This window comes from Sarcophilus harrisii, chromosome 2 (assembly GCF_902635505.1).
Source record: "Sarcophilus harrisii chromosome 2, mSarHar1.11, whole genome shotgun sequence".
Lineage (NCBI taxonomy): Eukaryota > Metazoa > Chordata > Mammalia > Dasyuromorphia > Dasyuridae > Sarcophilus > Sarcophilus harrisii.
In genome coordinates this window covers 591,768,689-591,784,712 of record NC_045427.1, presented here as the reverse complement: position 1 = coordinate 591,784,712, position 16,024 = coordinate 591,768,689, and the positions used below count along the sequence as shown (strand labels likewise).

General features: G+C 48.1%; 2 protein-coding genes across 2 annotated transcripts in view; one reads left to right on the top strand and one right to left on the bottom strand.

The window, feature by feature from the left end:
- The first annotated feature begins 27 nt into the window (after positions 1-27).
- On the top strand, positions 28-6,084 carry LOC111718801 (lysyl oxidase homolog 4-like). Its single transcript, XM_031956222.1, has 8 exons — positions 28-47; positions 457-624; positions 811-973; positions 1,538-1,781; positions 2,991-3,106; positions 3,405-3,541; positions 4,719-4,830; positions 5,796-6,084. Exons 1-8 carry the CDS (start codon positions 30-32, stop codon positions 5,861-5,863), a joined length of 1,026 nt encoding a protein of 341 aa, XP_031812082.1. The 5' UTR covers positions 28-29; the 3' UTR covers positions 5,864-6,084.
- A 4,861-nt stretch (positions 6,085-10,945) lies between these two features.
- R3HCC1L (R3H domain and coiled-coil containing 1 like) overlaps positions 10,946-16,024 on the bottom strand; it is a 104,653-nt gene continuing 99,574 nt past the window's right edge. Inside the window, exon 8 of the mRNA XM_031956221.1 lies at positions 10,946-11,025. Within this exon, the coding sequence (XP_031812081.1) occupies positions 10,958-11,025 (68 nt within the window). The 3' untranslated portion in view covers positions 10,946-10,957. The remainder of the gene's footprint in view (positions 11,026-16,024) is intronic.

Genomic DNA, 16,024 nt, shown 5'->3' with positions numbered 1-16,024 from the left:
GGAGCGCCCGTCCCGTCGAGCCGTCCCGCATGGACTTCCAGAAGCAGGTGGGCGGCGGGCTCCCCTAGGGCCGTTCCGGCCCTCCTGCAGGGCGTGCGGAGTCCAGTTCTTGCCCTGGCCTGCGTTCCCTGGCTGGGCGTTCCGTCCCGGGAGGCGTCCCCGCGCCCAGAGCGAATGGCCGCCCAATGAGCATCCTCGTCCTAAGGGCCATTTCTCAGATAGTGAACTCATCCTCGCAGGTCCACGTGCCTGAAATACAAATCTTACTTTTCGGGGAATGCCGCCTGATGGCGGGGATGTCTTCTAGCAGGGGAGGGGTCGGCAGCGGGGGGGGGGGGGGGGGGGGGGGGGGGGGGGGGGGGGGGGGGGGGGTCGCCGCGACCCAGATAACGCCTCCAGTGTAAGTTTGCAGCGCGCAGGTGGAGACGGCCGCTATTCTCCCTTTGGCTGTTGCAGATCCGGCTGGCTGGGGGCCGCACTCCGGAGGAGGGCGTGGTGGAGGTTCTGGTGGAGACGAACGGGGCTCTTGTCTGGGGGGCTGTGTGCAGTGACCTCTGGGGACTCAACGAGGCCATGGTGGTCTGCAGGCAGCTCGGCATGGGATTTGCCAACCACGCCATCCAGGTGGGTCCCCGCGACTCCCCCTTGATCCCTTTCTGTTCCGATTCAGGCGGGACCCTGGGGAGGGGTCCGGGCCCTCTCTAAAGTCCGGGTTCTGGGAGTCGGTGACAACGGCTCCCACACCACCCCACCCCCTGCTCCTGTGGCCAGGTGGTCTCTGTTGACTGATGGGGAAATGACTTTTTCCAGGACACGTGGTACTGGCAAGGCACTCCAGGGGCTGGCAAAGTGGTGATGAGTGGGGTGCGCTGCTCAGGCACAGAGCTGGCCCTGCAGCAGTGCCAGCGGCACGGGCCTGTGCACTGCTCCCACGGGGTGGGCCGCTTCTCAGCAGGAGTCACCTGTACTGACAGTGAGTAGCACCTGGGCTGTGGTGGGGCTAGGCCAGGAGCCAGACATGGGAGGGATACGATTCCATAAGAGCCCCTTTTGGTGGGGGCTGTTCCCAACTCCAACTAGCACAGAGGAAGGGGAGCAAAGGGAGCCTCTACTCTTGGCTGGGTCTGGGGTCTCTGCATCTTGTTCAAAGAGTCAGGTCATTAGGGAAGGGGAGATCCGCTCATTGATTAGAGCATGAACAATGATGGAGGAAAACTCCCTGGTCTATGTCCCTCTTTTTACTTAGCAACCCTGTGATCTTGGGGCAATATCCCTTTGCATTTCTGAACCTTGGTCTTCTCATCTGAAAATGGCCATTAGTCTCCCTGCCTAAATGTGAACCTAACAGAAGACTTAGCGCTTTTCTCCAAAACTCTAAAAAAGAGTTCCTTAAAACTCTACAGAACTATTTACTACTCATGTAAACTGTTATTCGGGTGAAAGCCTGATCCTGGCCCCAGTTTGGTAAAGCAGGTGGGAAGATCTTTTTTGGGGGAGAAAAGGAATGCCATTTGCCTTTGGCTCCTGTTGACCCCAGGTGCCCCAGACTTGGTGATGAATGCACAGCTGGTACAAGAGACAGCCTACCTGGAGGACCGCCCACTGAGTCTGCTGTACTGTGCCCATGAGGAAAACTGTCTCTCGCAGTCAGCTGACCACATGAACTGGCCCTACGGGCACCGCCGCCTGCTGCGATTTTCCTCCCAAATCCACAACCTTGGCCGGGCGGACTTCCGACCTAAGACTGGGCGCCATAGCTGGATCTGGCACCAGTGCCACAGGTGGGCACCCTTTTTAGCCTTGGCTTTGGAAAGCCTGGACATCTCTCTTAATCAGGGTAGCAGATGTTTCAGCCTAAAACGGGGCTTCTGTGGTCTCTGCTACCCATGGTATTGGGTAAAGACTTTTAACTGTCCCCACTGGAAAAGTTTCCCCTGGCGTTGATGGTTACTGGTTAAATGTCCCCTTCTCCAGAAATCCTGGGACCCCACTCTCTTGGTCCTACTATCCCAGCCCCTATCTTCTCTTGAGAGTTGGGAGATTCACCCCAGCTACCATGAAGACCCAGATCAGACTTTCAGGGGTGGAGACTGTTGGGGACCTTGCCACCATTTTCATAGGGAAAGAAGGCTAGCACCCATCTCCCTCCAATCCTCTGGAGTCTGGCATCTTCCCCCTCCTCCAAAATGAATTTTCCATGGGTACCAGAATCCTTAGTTATAGCTCCTCAGGGTCCTAGGCACAGAAGCTTTTGCCAAGAGGGTTAAGTGTTGGGACATCTTTGGATTTGGCACCTTGTTCTTGGGAGTTCTGTCAGAGTCACGGTACCCAGAAACCTGTGAGCTTGGAAGGAGCTCAGTCTTGGGCTACTGTCCTGACTCCTTGGCTCTCTGAAGCCTTCCTCAGCCAGGATGCTGCCTTTGGAGAACCTCATTCTTGGTCATTCAATGGCTGGGGAAAAGGTGGAGACCCCACAGATTGAGGGGGAGGCTGAAAAGTCTCACCCAGAGGGAGAGGCAATAGCATAGAAAATATCCTCCCATGGGGAAAAGAGCTGCGAGGGGGTGCGGTGGGGAAGAGGCATTTTTGGGTCTTGGTCCTACCCAGGATAATAAGCACAATCCCCAGTGTTACCAGCAGAGCTATTATTACTGCCAGTTTGGACGGCATACTAGCAATTTGGTCTCAGCCCGACATGAAGGAGAGCTCCCCTTAAAGGCGTCTTAGCTCCACACGGGTCCCCAGTCTCGTCGTACCAAGGCTTCCAGCTGCTATCACGCCTTGCCCTGCTCAGCTGGACGGGGGCAAGGGCAGACTTTGGCGACTGGCAGAGGGCAAGACCCTGAAAAGGCAAAGCCTGGTCGTCTTGTCTCCAGGTGGCAGCTCGGGGCTCTGCTTTGCTATCCCAGACCTTCTCTGGGCAAGAGTGAAGCTGACGCCCCCCAGGAGACCCTGTCCTGGTGCCAGGGGTGATGGGCTCTCTTTTGTAGGCACTACCACAGTATTGAGGTCTTCACCCACTATGACCTTCTTACCCTCAATGGCTCCAAGGTTGCTGAAGGACATAAGGCTAGCTTCTGCCTAGAGGACACCAACTGCCCCACAGGTTCGTGGTACCCAGGAAACGTGGCTGGGCCCCGATTCTCAGATGAGACTTTTTCTTAGGGTCTTCCCCATCTCGATTCCATTCTCCCTTTCCTGTGAATTTTTATTACTGTTCCAAGCCCTCAAAGACCCCCCCCCCCCAGATAAGGCTTGGAGAAAGCTAGCAGTCAGTTAAAGGAAGTTCTCCTGCTGCTCGGGCTCTGGGAATATGCAAAGGGAGCGTGTTGTGTAGCCATTATTTCCCAGACACGGCTCCCCAACGAACCAAGGCCTCTGAAGCTGCCTTTGCCTTCCTTTAGGGCTACAGCGGCGTTATGCCTGCGCCAACTTTGGGGAGCAGGGGGTGACTGTGGGCTGCTGGGACACCTATCGTCACGATATCGACTGCCAGTGGGTGGACATTACAGATGTGCGTCCTGGGGACTACATCTTCCAGGTAATGGTGTCCATTCCAGGTCCACTCTAATCCCCAAATCTTTCTGCTGGAGCCCTGAGAGTGCTGCTCTTCTGTCTACCTCACGGGGGCACTGAAACTATTTTTTAAAACCCCCCAAACTAGCCCTCTTTCTTCCAAATGTCCCTCTGACATAGATAGGAAAGGCAAGAATGATCAATCACATAGCACGGATAGGGCTCCAGTCGCCCCAATGCCAGCCTCACTTTCAACATCCAGCCCAGCCTGCAGAAGAATAATCAGGGTGGAAAACCTAAAACAAAGGAGAAGCGACAATTCTGGTGCTCTGAACTAACAGGACTTTTCAGTCGCCTGTTAGAGGTGGAATCCAGCAGAAATCTACTCCCGCATAGACCCAAACCACATTCAAGAACCTGCAGAGGTCAGACAGACCAGGGTGGAAACAATCAAATGTTTCTCTGGATTGAATCACTTTGAGTCTCGAAAGTCTGCAGGTCCATAGTCTATTCCTTAGGTGCTTTAATAGCACAACACAATAACCCAAGAAAGCAGCAAAAAAGACCAGTCAAGATCTTCCTTCTACAAGTGCTGCAGAGTCCAGGCCTAATATTAAGTGTGAAATCAGGAAGGCTGGGGAAGAATGGGGGGGTGGGGGGGAAGAATCTCACCAAACTGAGCTATTGTGGTGACAGGGATGCTTAAACAGGGATGCTACAAATAATGCCTCGGAGGAAAATAACAGCTTTTGAACATACTCAAGTAGAATTACTAGAAGAGATTAAGTAAGTAATTAATTAAAAATTTAAGTAATTTTTGACAAGTTATTTTAAAAGAGCTAAAATTAAAATGAAGTAAAACAATAAATAAAACAAAAATTATGCTAAATATTATAAAATTATAAAATATAATAAATTATCTTTTAAACGATCAACCATCTTTTTTATAAGGCAAACTAAGGTTTGGGGAGATTGTGACTTAATCAAGTGTTCTAATATTGCCTTTAGAGGATGTTTAGTGTGGTCTACTGCTGGAATCCATCTATCAGCGCACAGAGGGTCTCATGTGTCAGCCCTGCCACTCCGCCCTGGGGCCGCAATCCCCCCAGTGCCCTCTCCTCCTTGTCCCTCACAAAGCCAACGTGCCCATCCCCTACTGTTTACGATCCTCTGCTCTTCTCCTCGTCCCCCTTCTCTTTCAGGTGGTGGTAAATCCTAAATTTGAGGTGGCCGAGTCAGATTTCTCCAACAACATGATGCGGTGCCGATGCAAGTACGACGGGCACCGGGTCTGGCTGCACGGCTGCCACACAGGTGAGGGGCTGTGAGGGCAGGGGGCGGATCCAGGCAATTCGGAGTTGCCGACCACGCGAAGGAGCCACTTGCAGAGTTATGTCCTGAGTCAGGACTATTCCCTGTGGACAAAGGCATTAATTACATTGAGGGAAGGATGAGTCCCCTAACAAAGTCTTGTCCAGAACCTACTTTCCTAACCCTCCCCAGTACTAACAACCCCCTGTATCTCCCCCAAACCTCAACAAAGTCTTCCCACCTGCCCTCCAACCTTTTCAATCACTCCCAGTGACAAAGATGAAAACAAGCTTTTCTTTTTTTTATTTTCCTAGATTTTTTTCCTTGGCATTTTCTCCCTACCACACCCACCCTTAGCCTCTCCCTGCCCGGCTGCCACATGGACAATGGCAATGCTGGGCAGAAATGGGTCTTTCAGTGTCGTCTCCAGCTGTGACGACATGATCCTAAGCAAGAAGGCTGAGCAGGGAGGAGTTAGGACAGAAGCCAAGGGCGGCTGAGTAACAAAAAGGCCGTCCAGTTGAGACCTTCCCTGATTTCAGTTTCAAAATTAGTCTAATTTCAACTGAATTTGAACATTGAAGTGCTTACTCTATAGGCCTCATACTTTGTGCCCTTGTGAAATTAGAAGGCTGGGTTTGGGGGATGATTCAGCGGCTGGTTGGAAGCCCAGGGATACCCGTCAGGCAGTGGGAGCTAGGGAGTAATAGGGGCTTGGGGTGGGGGGTAAGTGTACCCCCACACAGCACCACGCTCCGGGATCCGGGGGCACCATCCTCTGAACATGGAAGTGAAAGGGGAAGAAACAATGTTGCTTTCAGAGTTACTCCTGAGGATGCCCGAAGAACCTCTATCAATTCCTAGAAAAGCCATAGCTTATTCATCCTAGGTTCAGAGAATCTATTTGTCTGGGGGTGAGGGGATGGCACAGGGAAAGAGATGTAACAGGAACTGCGTCCCCTCTCTAGGTGACGCTTATGGAGCCAATACCGAAGTCTTGGAACAGCAGCAGCGACTCCTCAACAACCTCATCTGAGGTCCCGGCCACAAGCCTTCACCTGCTGCCCCAACACCAGATACCTCAGCCTCCTGGAGCCGTCCCCTCATGGAGCTTCAGCCTCCTGATGAGGGAGAGCGTCCAGAAGCGACAAGATACGCTCAGGGAGCCTTGGAAGGAGAGAATGCCAGAGCAGGATGAGCACAGCCCCCCAAGGATAGCATGGGCTTGGACCTTTGTCACATGGAGCCCGAGTCTTACAGAACCGCCTTTCCCTGAACTCTGTGTCACCATCCCCTGGCTCCTCAGGCTCTTGCCTTCTTGGGATAGCAGAAGCCCCAATTCTATGGTGCTTCATGTATGTGGCACTGGGGGAAAGAAGCTTGATGGAATAAACTGTTGTTTGCCAGCAGACCGAGCACACAGCTGGAGTAAGTCACCAGTGATGTCTAAGACCACAGGATCTCAGACATCAGTGGATTCAGCCTCGTGCTCTGTGCCGTTCTCGGCCTCCCATCCCCTTGCCCCATCCCCGCCTTCTCTGGGGATCCTCATCCAAATGCAGTCCCAACTCCCAGCAACTTGGGTCTCTGGTCACCACTAGCTCCTGATGCCACGAGGTCAACCGCATGATGGCCCGAGAAAACACGGTGGATGGCAAGATCTGGGCTCTGGGACAAGCCGAGGGCCCTCGCCCCAAGCACGGCATCTGTCACCGACATGTTGCCTCGGGGCACTCTGCCTCAGGACTGGCCTCTGGTCCAGTTTAACTCCCGTTCCAGAGTGAACTTCATAATGAATAAATATGTTTTGCAATGTAACGAGTAGCTATCTGCTGACAAAGTTTTGGGGAGTGGTGTTTGAACGAGGTTGGTATGGGCTATCGGGCGCATGGAGCCCCCTCTAGGGACACATGCTGCGGTCAGGGGGGTGCCAGTCCTTCCCCCATCCCTCCAACCGGGCACTGGTCAAATGCCGAGGCTGCCACATGTGGATCATTCACTGAGTCCCGGAGGGGATCTAGTCCAACCATGTCTCATAAACGAAGGCCCCTACTATCCCCCTCAAAATGGTCAGCCAATTTTACCTCCTGCTTCCCCAAAACAGCACGCCCCCGGCTCAGTGCCCACAAAAACAAATAAAAAGGTAAATCCCCAGGCTTATTAATTTTCATTATTGGGGAAGTATTCTCTCGTTCCCTAAGGGCAGATTTATGGCCACAGGCCCATCCCACCCACCTCACCTTCCATTTGGAGTTGTCTCCCTTCTCTGGGAGCCAAAAGGGTCACGCTCTGGGGCGCTCCTTGAGCACAAAATGGCCTGACCGTGTTCCCTCGTTCCCTGTGCTGTACATTCTCTTCTCAACTCCCCCAGTTCTTTTATTAAGCAGCAGGGACATTATATTTTGGTGTGGCAGGTTGGGTAAACAAGGGAAGGACCGATTTCCTGTTGGCTTGGGCAAACAGCTGCAGAACAGTGAGGACATTATCCGCAGACACGCAGCTAACGGTCTGTGGAAAAGCGTGCGTCCAGGGAGGAATGTGTGCCGACGGATGGCTCCGCGGGCCAGATCTGGGCAGGGGGCGAGCCGCGGCTCCTGGCAGGACCCAGTTTCAGAGAGTGCCAGAGAAAGCAGGTCAGGCAGACAGCCACAGTTCCAGTCCCCAGGCGGGTGCCCACATCACACGTCCGAGAGGAGCGGCCGTTCCAACCTTGGCGAGCAGCTACACAAGGGCTGCGCTGTCCCCGGGCCGGGTGGGAGAGGAAGGAGGGGGCCGTGGAGGAGGAGGTGCTGGCTAACACGGCGCAGACCTGGGCGAGGAATGTTACCCAGATTCCAGACAGACCCCAAAAAGCCTCAGCACACCCCCGTCTCTAGGCAGCTAACGCGTGGGGAACCTGAGCTTCCTCCTCCGGAGCCGAGGTTAGCTGTACTTCTGCAGAGGCTCCCAGGGTCTAGTCACTGCGATTAGTTCTTCTAGCCGTGGGCAGAAGAGTTCAGGACTCACAAGGAATATTTGTTTTGGGGACTTAATTATGGGCATTAAGACACTAAATCATAAGACGTTAATAAGTGGATAAGGAGGGAACCCTGTGTGCATGTAAAGATGAGACCGTCTACTCGGGCCCTAACAAAACACTTGGTCGGATGGTTGCTCTCCCTCTGTTCTCAAAGAGGACGGAAGTGACATCATTAGGTTAGAGTGTCCCAGTGTGTCCAGCTGTGGCTGATCAGACCAAGACGAGGTCGGAGTGCTCTGCCACAGGTCAGACCCAACAGCCCCTGTGAACACTGGGGGCGGATTCTCTCAATTTGCATGACATGTTTCCTCCACTTCTGCTTTTCTCAGGGAGCATGGCACTTTCTGAGGGCACGCAGGGGAGGGTCCTGGCCAGTGGCTCCCACATTGCAAATTGATTCCAAAGTTCTTCAGAGAAACTTTTTCTGACCATCATGTAAGCACTTGCCTTGTATGAGTTTTCCATAAAATAGTCTTTTGGCAAGTGTACATTTGGCATTTAGAACAGAAATGATCTGTATCGGGAAACAATACTGGACTTAAAGAACTAAGAGTCCTGGCTTTGAATCCCAACTCTGAACCAGGATGATTCTGGGCAAATGACTTCATCTCTCTCAGTTTCCTCATTTATAAAGCGGAGAGCTGTGACTGGATGAAGGTCTTTTCCAGGCTAAATGCCACGATTCACCATGGCTAGCTCCATTTGGTACAGAAGCACGGATTCATCTCAGAGGCCCTAGTCTAATTTTACTCAAGAGGCGCCTCTCAACATTCCCAATAAGGGATGATTGATCTAAGCCAGTGGTTCTCAAAGTATGGACTAGAGAATCCTGGGGATCTCTGAAACCCTTTTAGAGAGTCTACAAATTCAAAAATAGTTTTTATTTCCTATATGGTAAATGTCTATAAATATAATCCCGATAAAAAACGCTTTGGAGAGATCAATCATTTTTAATAGGATAGAGATACTGAAAACAAAAGTTTGAGAACCACTGATCTAAGCTCTCTCAGGAGGGGTGACCTACTATCTCCCAAGGCCCATTTCATCTGGGGGATGATTCTAATCGGTAGGAAATTGGTTACAGCACAAGGCTACTGTGGCTCCTACATAAAGGTAGGCTCATCTTATTCCATGATTTCTACCTTCACCCAAATTAGCTTTGGGGGGAAAAAAAAGTCAGTGTTCAAAAATGGAATGGAAATAGTTGTCTAAGTGCAGATCCATCAGCACTACTAAAAAAACTCAAAACATAAGTCCCATTGATAGGTGAGCTGAGTCATATTTATATATGAAAGAGAAAAGTCTCAGAGCTTTTGATTTTTGTCTTAGAAATTCCTTCTTCCTGTTTAGGTTAGAAGAGTAAATGCCAGGAGAAAAAGAAATGTCTGAAAATTAGAAAGAGGATAGAAGTGACTTTCTGAAAGCGATAGATGACATCTCAGATAATTAATGTCATCTCTATCAAACTGCACATTTTAACAATGAAACTGCTGATTTGAAGGCTGAAATGCTCTGAGGAAAGGCCAAGAGCCCTCAGAGGGGAGTAATAAGAGAAGTGCCTCCTTATGCTAATCACCCCTGGCTCTCAGGAAAGAGAGGCAAGAAAAGGCCCGGCTGGAAAGTGGAGGCAGCAGCCGAGCTGAGTGGCCGCAGCCAGCCACTGCAGGCCCGACACTCATGGCTCAGGAATCTGTAAGGATCTCAGAGAAGCTTGTTCTGGGAAGAGAGGGAGGAGGCCTTGTTGCCAAGGGTCAGAGAGAGACAGTGGGATTCATGACCAGTGTTTTTCACAAGCTGTAACGACGGTGGGGAGAAAGCAAGACCAAGGGACACTGATGGTGATAGCCAAGCCCGCCAGGCTGACCCAAGTCCAGGGAGCTCCAAGAAGAGCGGGTTTAAGATGCGGGCTCCCTCCCAGGGAATGTTTGTGCCCATCTCCCCCACAAGCTCCTCCTCCGTCCTGCCCCAGCGGTGCCATTCACCCATTGCCATCCCTGGCCCTAAGAGCTGCAGCCTCCCTGAGGACCCAGGCCAGGCTGGTTCTTGCCACATAGGCCCCCTGCAGCTTGGTCTGGCCGGCTCCGCGGTGCCTCGGGGCAGAGCTCAGGAGCACGAAGCCCGCTCTGAGGTCCCTGACTCTGGCCCTGCCCAGAGGCTTTGCTTGACCCTGGCAGACCCTGGTCTTAAGGGACTGTCCCTAGCTGCCAAGGGACGCTGGCACAAGTGGCATTGCACTAAGAGCACGCTGTGTGCCAGATGCTTTCTGTGGGATGACAGATTAGAGGGATGGGGGATGAGGAGGAGGCCACATGCTAACAACTACACAATAATCCCACATCAGAAAAGGCTGCCTTAGGGAAATAGAGGACCGAGTCCCTGGGCTGCAGGATGACTAAAACTCCACTTAACTGTGCGTCAGACTACCAACATGAAGACAACAAAGGAATCCCCTCTGCGCCCCCGCCCCGCTGTGGTGGTGATGATGACGAAACAGACCAAGCGTACAAGCCACACATCAGGAGATAGATTTAATGCATCTCTATTACACCACGATGCCAGTGTTTCCCCGGGCTCTGGTGCACGGCGTGCCATGGAACACAGCTCCGGCTGCCGCGGGACAGGCAGGCTCTCGGCAAGGCTGAGACTCTAGAGGCCACACATCTGTGACATGGGCTGCTGTTGGCCCTCTCTGGGCTCTGGGCCCATCATCAGAAAGGAGCCGGCACTAAAATTCTGGTTCTGGATCCTGGAGCCCAGCTGGAGGAACGCTGGCTCTTCTGACCTGGGTCCTGTGCTCCCTTGGGTGCTCTGCCACCAAGCTGGCCGGGCTCTTCCTAAGTAGATTGCTCACACACCCAGGACTTCTCTTGCCCAGTGGACTCTGCTTCCAAGTTCCTTCCCAGTTGATGGAGCTGCTTCCTCCTGTTTTCCACATGGAGTGATCCCAAACTGCTCCTTCCAGATCCAGAAAGCCGAGCTGCCCAACGGAGCAGCTTACTTTCTCTCTGGACCCACAGTCTTTGCCTTTCTCACAAACAAAGGAAACTCGGTAAAGTCTTCTAGCCTGGAGCCTTCTGAATCCTTGAAATAATCTTTTTCTCTGGATGATGTTCACACAGCGGCCTGGTCCCGGCCTTCCCAGATGTCTTCCCGTTGCTTTGCTTCCAACCGCTTTCTTTCTGTAAAGACAAGCACTATTAAACTGGTACCACACAACACCAACAGAGTGACTTTCCCTCGGTTTTCAGGGAAATTTCAATCAAGACAAATAGAATCACTGGTTTTTTGCTGATTTGGTTATCAATTATTGATACTTCTGCAACACAACTGAAGAAAACGTAATTATTATAGAAAAACAAGAGAGAGCATGAAGAGGCAAGAAAAAGGTATATTTTGTAAAACTAGTTCATAGTTTTATTTATTAGTTCAATGGCTTTCTTATACTTCAATTTTATTAATCTTACCTTTGATATTCTGGATTTCCAATTTGATATGTAATTGGGGATTTTCAATTTATTCTTTCTCTACTTTTTTTTTTTCCAGTTGCACACCCAATGCATTGATCTTCTCTTTCTCTATTTAATTAGTTTTAGAGTTATAAACTTTCCCTTCTTAAGTACTACTTTGACCGCAACCCACAAATTTTGGAATATTGTCTCACTGTCGTCATTCTCTTTGATGAAATTATTCACTGTTCCTATGACATGTTTTTTGACCTACTTGTTTTTCAAGATTAGATTTATTTCATTTCTAATTAATTTTTAATCTTTCTTTCCATGGTCCTTTATTGAATGTAATTTTTGTGGCATTTTCCAAAAAGGATGCATATAATATTTCTGCCTTTATGTATTTGATTGTGAGATTTTTATGCCTTAATACATGGCCAATTTCTGTGCAGATGCCACGTACTGCTGAGAAAAAGGTACATTCCTTTTTATCCCTATTCAATTTTCTCCAGAAAATTCTATTCACCTTCTTAGTTTCTTTCTTGTTTATTTTTTGGTTAAATCTATCTGCTTCTGAGAGGGGAAAGTTAAGATCTTCTATTAATATAATTTTACCATTTCTTCCTGAACCTCATTTAATTTACTTAAATATTCGATGCTATAACCCTGCGGTATATAAATGTGTAGCACTGACTTTGAAAATAAATATATTTCAGAACTAGGACCAAATTCCAGCAAATCCCAGAAATCAGTTCTTGCTTGGTTATTCTTGCCTTTCTTATTCTACTTCTCAACTGTCTTAATGCCTCCTTCAAACTGCCTATCATTTTGGGGTTAGTTGGTTTTTATATTATTCCTAAGAGGAACAAGGGTAGGGGCAAGATGTCAGGAATGAATTTAAGTATTCGCTATTGAGTCTAAACTCCAATGGAAATGCTAACACTAGAATGGACTATACCTTCTTAACATAGTTTTTCTGCCAAATTTTTCCTAAACTCAGTGTCCTCAGATTATTGATGGGAGGAGTTTGGGGGCAGGGGAAGGAAGAAAGCATATTCAGTAAATGATAATGACTGCAAGCAATGATTGCTTCTAAGTCTACTGAAAATACAATTCTAGGGGCAGTGACTTAATTTCTTCTCTTTAATTTGACAGTGAGAGCCAGCCCAGTCCAGGGCAGAGAGTCAGTTCTGAAGACAAGGAGACCCGAGTTCAGGTCCTCCCTTTAACCCAAACTGTCTGTGTGACTCTTCAGGGAGTCACTTCTCTGTGTCCTAGACCTCTCTGTAAGACTTGACTTTGCAGAGAAGTTGCCAACCTGCACTGGATGAGAATTTCTTTTTCTGGAAGCTCCTATGTCAGTGTAATTGTATCTGCAAACTTTATAAAATAAGCCTTACCCATTATTTGCCCTTCTGGGTCTATTGAAATGATTAAATATGTGAATACCTGTAAGAAACTTTACAGCCTGAGGATCCAAGAGGCTGCATAAATAAAAATGCTTTTGAAATCGCGTCTATGCTGAGAAATGAGATACTTTGCATTCACCTCTCCTATACCGTGCCAGGCTAGCAGGTGGGCACTGACAGGGAAGGAATTGGCTGCACTGTGGGCTCCACCTTGTGGCAGGCGCTGGTCACAGCAGCCAGGATCCATAAGGCCAGATGGCAGCCGGCCTGCAGGAGCCCTCCCTCCCTCGGTCCAGGCAATGGCTGCTGGGGAAATGATGTGGCTGGGGGAGGTGGGGGGGAGGCAGACACATGGACCCGAGGACACGGCAGTAACTGGATGCTCAGAAAACCGAGGAGCCCCCTGGGTCTACAACAGGAGTTTATGACAAACTGACCAGAAACTGAAAAAGATTCTAGGCTGTAAGGAGAGTCAATGGGACTCCTGCAAAATAAACAAAAAGTGAATTTTCACCAGTCAAGCTAAAGAAATGACAAAAGGGATTCTCAATCTAGGGTCTACAGACCAGCCAGGGACTGGTCTAGGCCGAGATTTTCCTGAATCTTAATGGGGAGGGGGGAAGGAAGAGAAACAATATCTCAATTCACCCACTCGTGTATCTGTATATACACATATCACACAGATATAACACATAGACACCTGCATATTCCATATCTGTGTATGTCTCTGTCTGTTTTTAACTAATCCTTCACTAAAAGTTAGCATTCACTTCCATTAGAAAGGTAGACCATGGTTATTCTGAGAAGGCGTCCATAGGCCACCACAGGGTCCTTCCATGACACAAAAAGCACAGCTGTTCTGGGAAGAAGTAAAATAAAACACAAAGGAGCCCAAGAAGGGAGACTCTGTAAATGTCAATCTTTTGAGAAAATATAAAAAACATGGAAAATGTAAGGGAAAACTAGATGGTTGTACAAATAGTTGCAAAAAAGCAGAAATGCCAACAAGCCAGACAACCTTTGCTTCTCCCCAGCCCACCCGCTCTTAGTGAGCAGTCTAACGTAACAGTGAATCCACTCTGAAATGCTCAAGCAGGCCCAAAATCAGAGACTCTTAGAGCCGAAGGAGAGAGCACTAAGGCTGCCATGCCCATTCTACAGAAAGGGGCTTCCACCAGTCCCCCTGCAAGCCCGGTGTACTTTCCCTTAGGTTCAAGTGCCACTTTAAATTTAACCTGAAAATATGTAAAACAGAAAACTCAGGACAAATGCCGTCCCTTCACCCAACTGAAGAGAACAGACAACACTAAAAGGAGATGAGGGTTTGTCTGGCCTGTTTTTGTGGAGCTCTGAGTTGACGTTAATAAGTGATGTGGAAGCGAACAACAGGGACAGAGAAAGATGGATTAGGAGAGACAGAGAGGAAGAAAGGACAGCAGGAGTGGTCCCAGAGCATGAACGCCCTTTGATGCATCCTAACTATCAGTGATTTATACACTTCCTAGATTTAAATGGACTGACTGAAGTCACCAAAAGGTCACTAGCGACCATTTCTCAGACTTGGGGTACTGAAGATTGGAAAAGAACTAGTGTTTTCATTTTAAAAAGAGAATAGGGATGTGCCCTGTATGATTTACTTCTATACCTGGGAAAAATAATGAAAAAAATCATCACAAAATCAATTCACAAACACCTACAGAATAATAATGAGCACAGCTTTCTTAAGAACAAGCCCAACCATACTAATCTAATATCCGTCTATTACTTTGAGTGAAAAATGTGGTAAATCAAGGGAAGGTGAAAAATGTGACCTAACTTGATTTTGGTAAGTCTTTAGATTCTTGATTTAGCAAGCATTTAGATATTTATCAATATACTAAGAAAATGCAGTTCAGCTTGCAGAACAGTTCTATCAGAAGTGGGGAGATACAGTGCCATGAAAGGTCATATTTAGAGGATGATTATCTATGGGTTACTATTATCCATCTAGAGAACTAAGTGGCATTCAGCAGGGCTTCTGGGCTAGGGCTGTTAAAAACATTTTTATTACCCTTCTATGGTTCAGTGGGAAAGAGATTTATGTACTTAAGCATTTATCACAATTAGCTCAGTGACCTTGGGCAAAGTCCCATACCTCTAGTTCTCAGTTTTCCTTTCTGTATAATAGACATAATGTTTCCATGACCTACTCTCAGGGTTAGGGTGAGGTAAGCACTTTCTGAATTGTCAAGTGCTCTATAAACTCCCCTGCTGAGTATGATGGAAGAAATGAGATGCTCATTAAAGCTATTAATGACCTTGAAGACGGGGAGGGACACAGCTCGAATGTGCTGGTACACAGATACAAAGATACCAAAATGTATCCAAGAAGCAACCTGGATTGGAGATACATCCAGGGAACATACAGAAAATGTTCTAAATGGCACAAACCTGAGCAGTGGTCATCAATGAAGTTTTGTGATTTAAAAACAGCCCTACAAAGGGATGCATAATCAGGAACTTTGACAGCAGAAACATCCAAGTCAGGGGCAGCTACTCCTTTCTGACTTGGCCTTTATATATCTACTATGTATTAGACCGCAAGTTGCCCATGGGGAGGGCCAAACTGTGCTCAATTTTGTTTCTCTCTTACTATTTAGCATGGCCCTTTACAATTATTTTCTGGTCTAGCCTATGGTCGCTCCAACGAAAGCCCTGGCCAACAGACTGTGACCTGGGCTATTAGAGGCTGCTCACTTGCTTCTACTACAGCAATGACTGAATTGAATTGTCTTCCCAAATGGGCTGAAAGTTTCAGGAAGGCAGGGGCTATAACTTCTATTTTTATATTCCTTTCAATACAAGGAGTGTGGAATCTCATAGTAAATATTTGTAGGAAGGAAAATCATAGGGAATTCTTTAACGAATATCAATGCAAAATTAAAAAAAAAAACAAACTTAGTCATTCAACTATTGAACGCATTGTTTTCTAGTTAAAAAGGCATTTTTTCAGCTAATTCAGGAATATTAGATGATAAGAATTATTTTTATTTTCTTTTGTAATTAAAAAAATAAGTTCAGAAAGAAACAATTAGAGCAATCTAATCATCTAAATTTAATACACACTTTTCAATACAAATTATGTAACAATTTCAGAACTTCATATACAATCCTTATAAGTGTATATGTATTTAAATTTGCTGCTGATTATTAAGTTCATAAAAACAAAGAAAAAATGCTTTAAAATGGCAAATGAGGGTGGCTTCCTAACAACTCAAAAATCCAAAAATGTTCCTCAGGAGATAGTGGGCTTTCTCTCTCATCGGAGATTTTTAAGTCCAGTA

Bases quoted from the DNA above. Each gene is read 5' to 3' on its own strand.
- LOC111718801 (XM_031956222.1), top strand. The intron at 625-810 runs GTGGGTCCCCGC...GACTTTTTCCAG, and splicing joins TTGCCAACCACGCCATCCAG to GACACGTGGTACTGGCAAGG. The intron at 4,831-5,795 runs GTGAGGGGCTGT...TCCCCTCTCTAG, and splicing joins GCTGCACGGCTGCCACACAG to GTGACGCTTATGGAGCCAAT.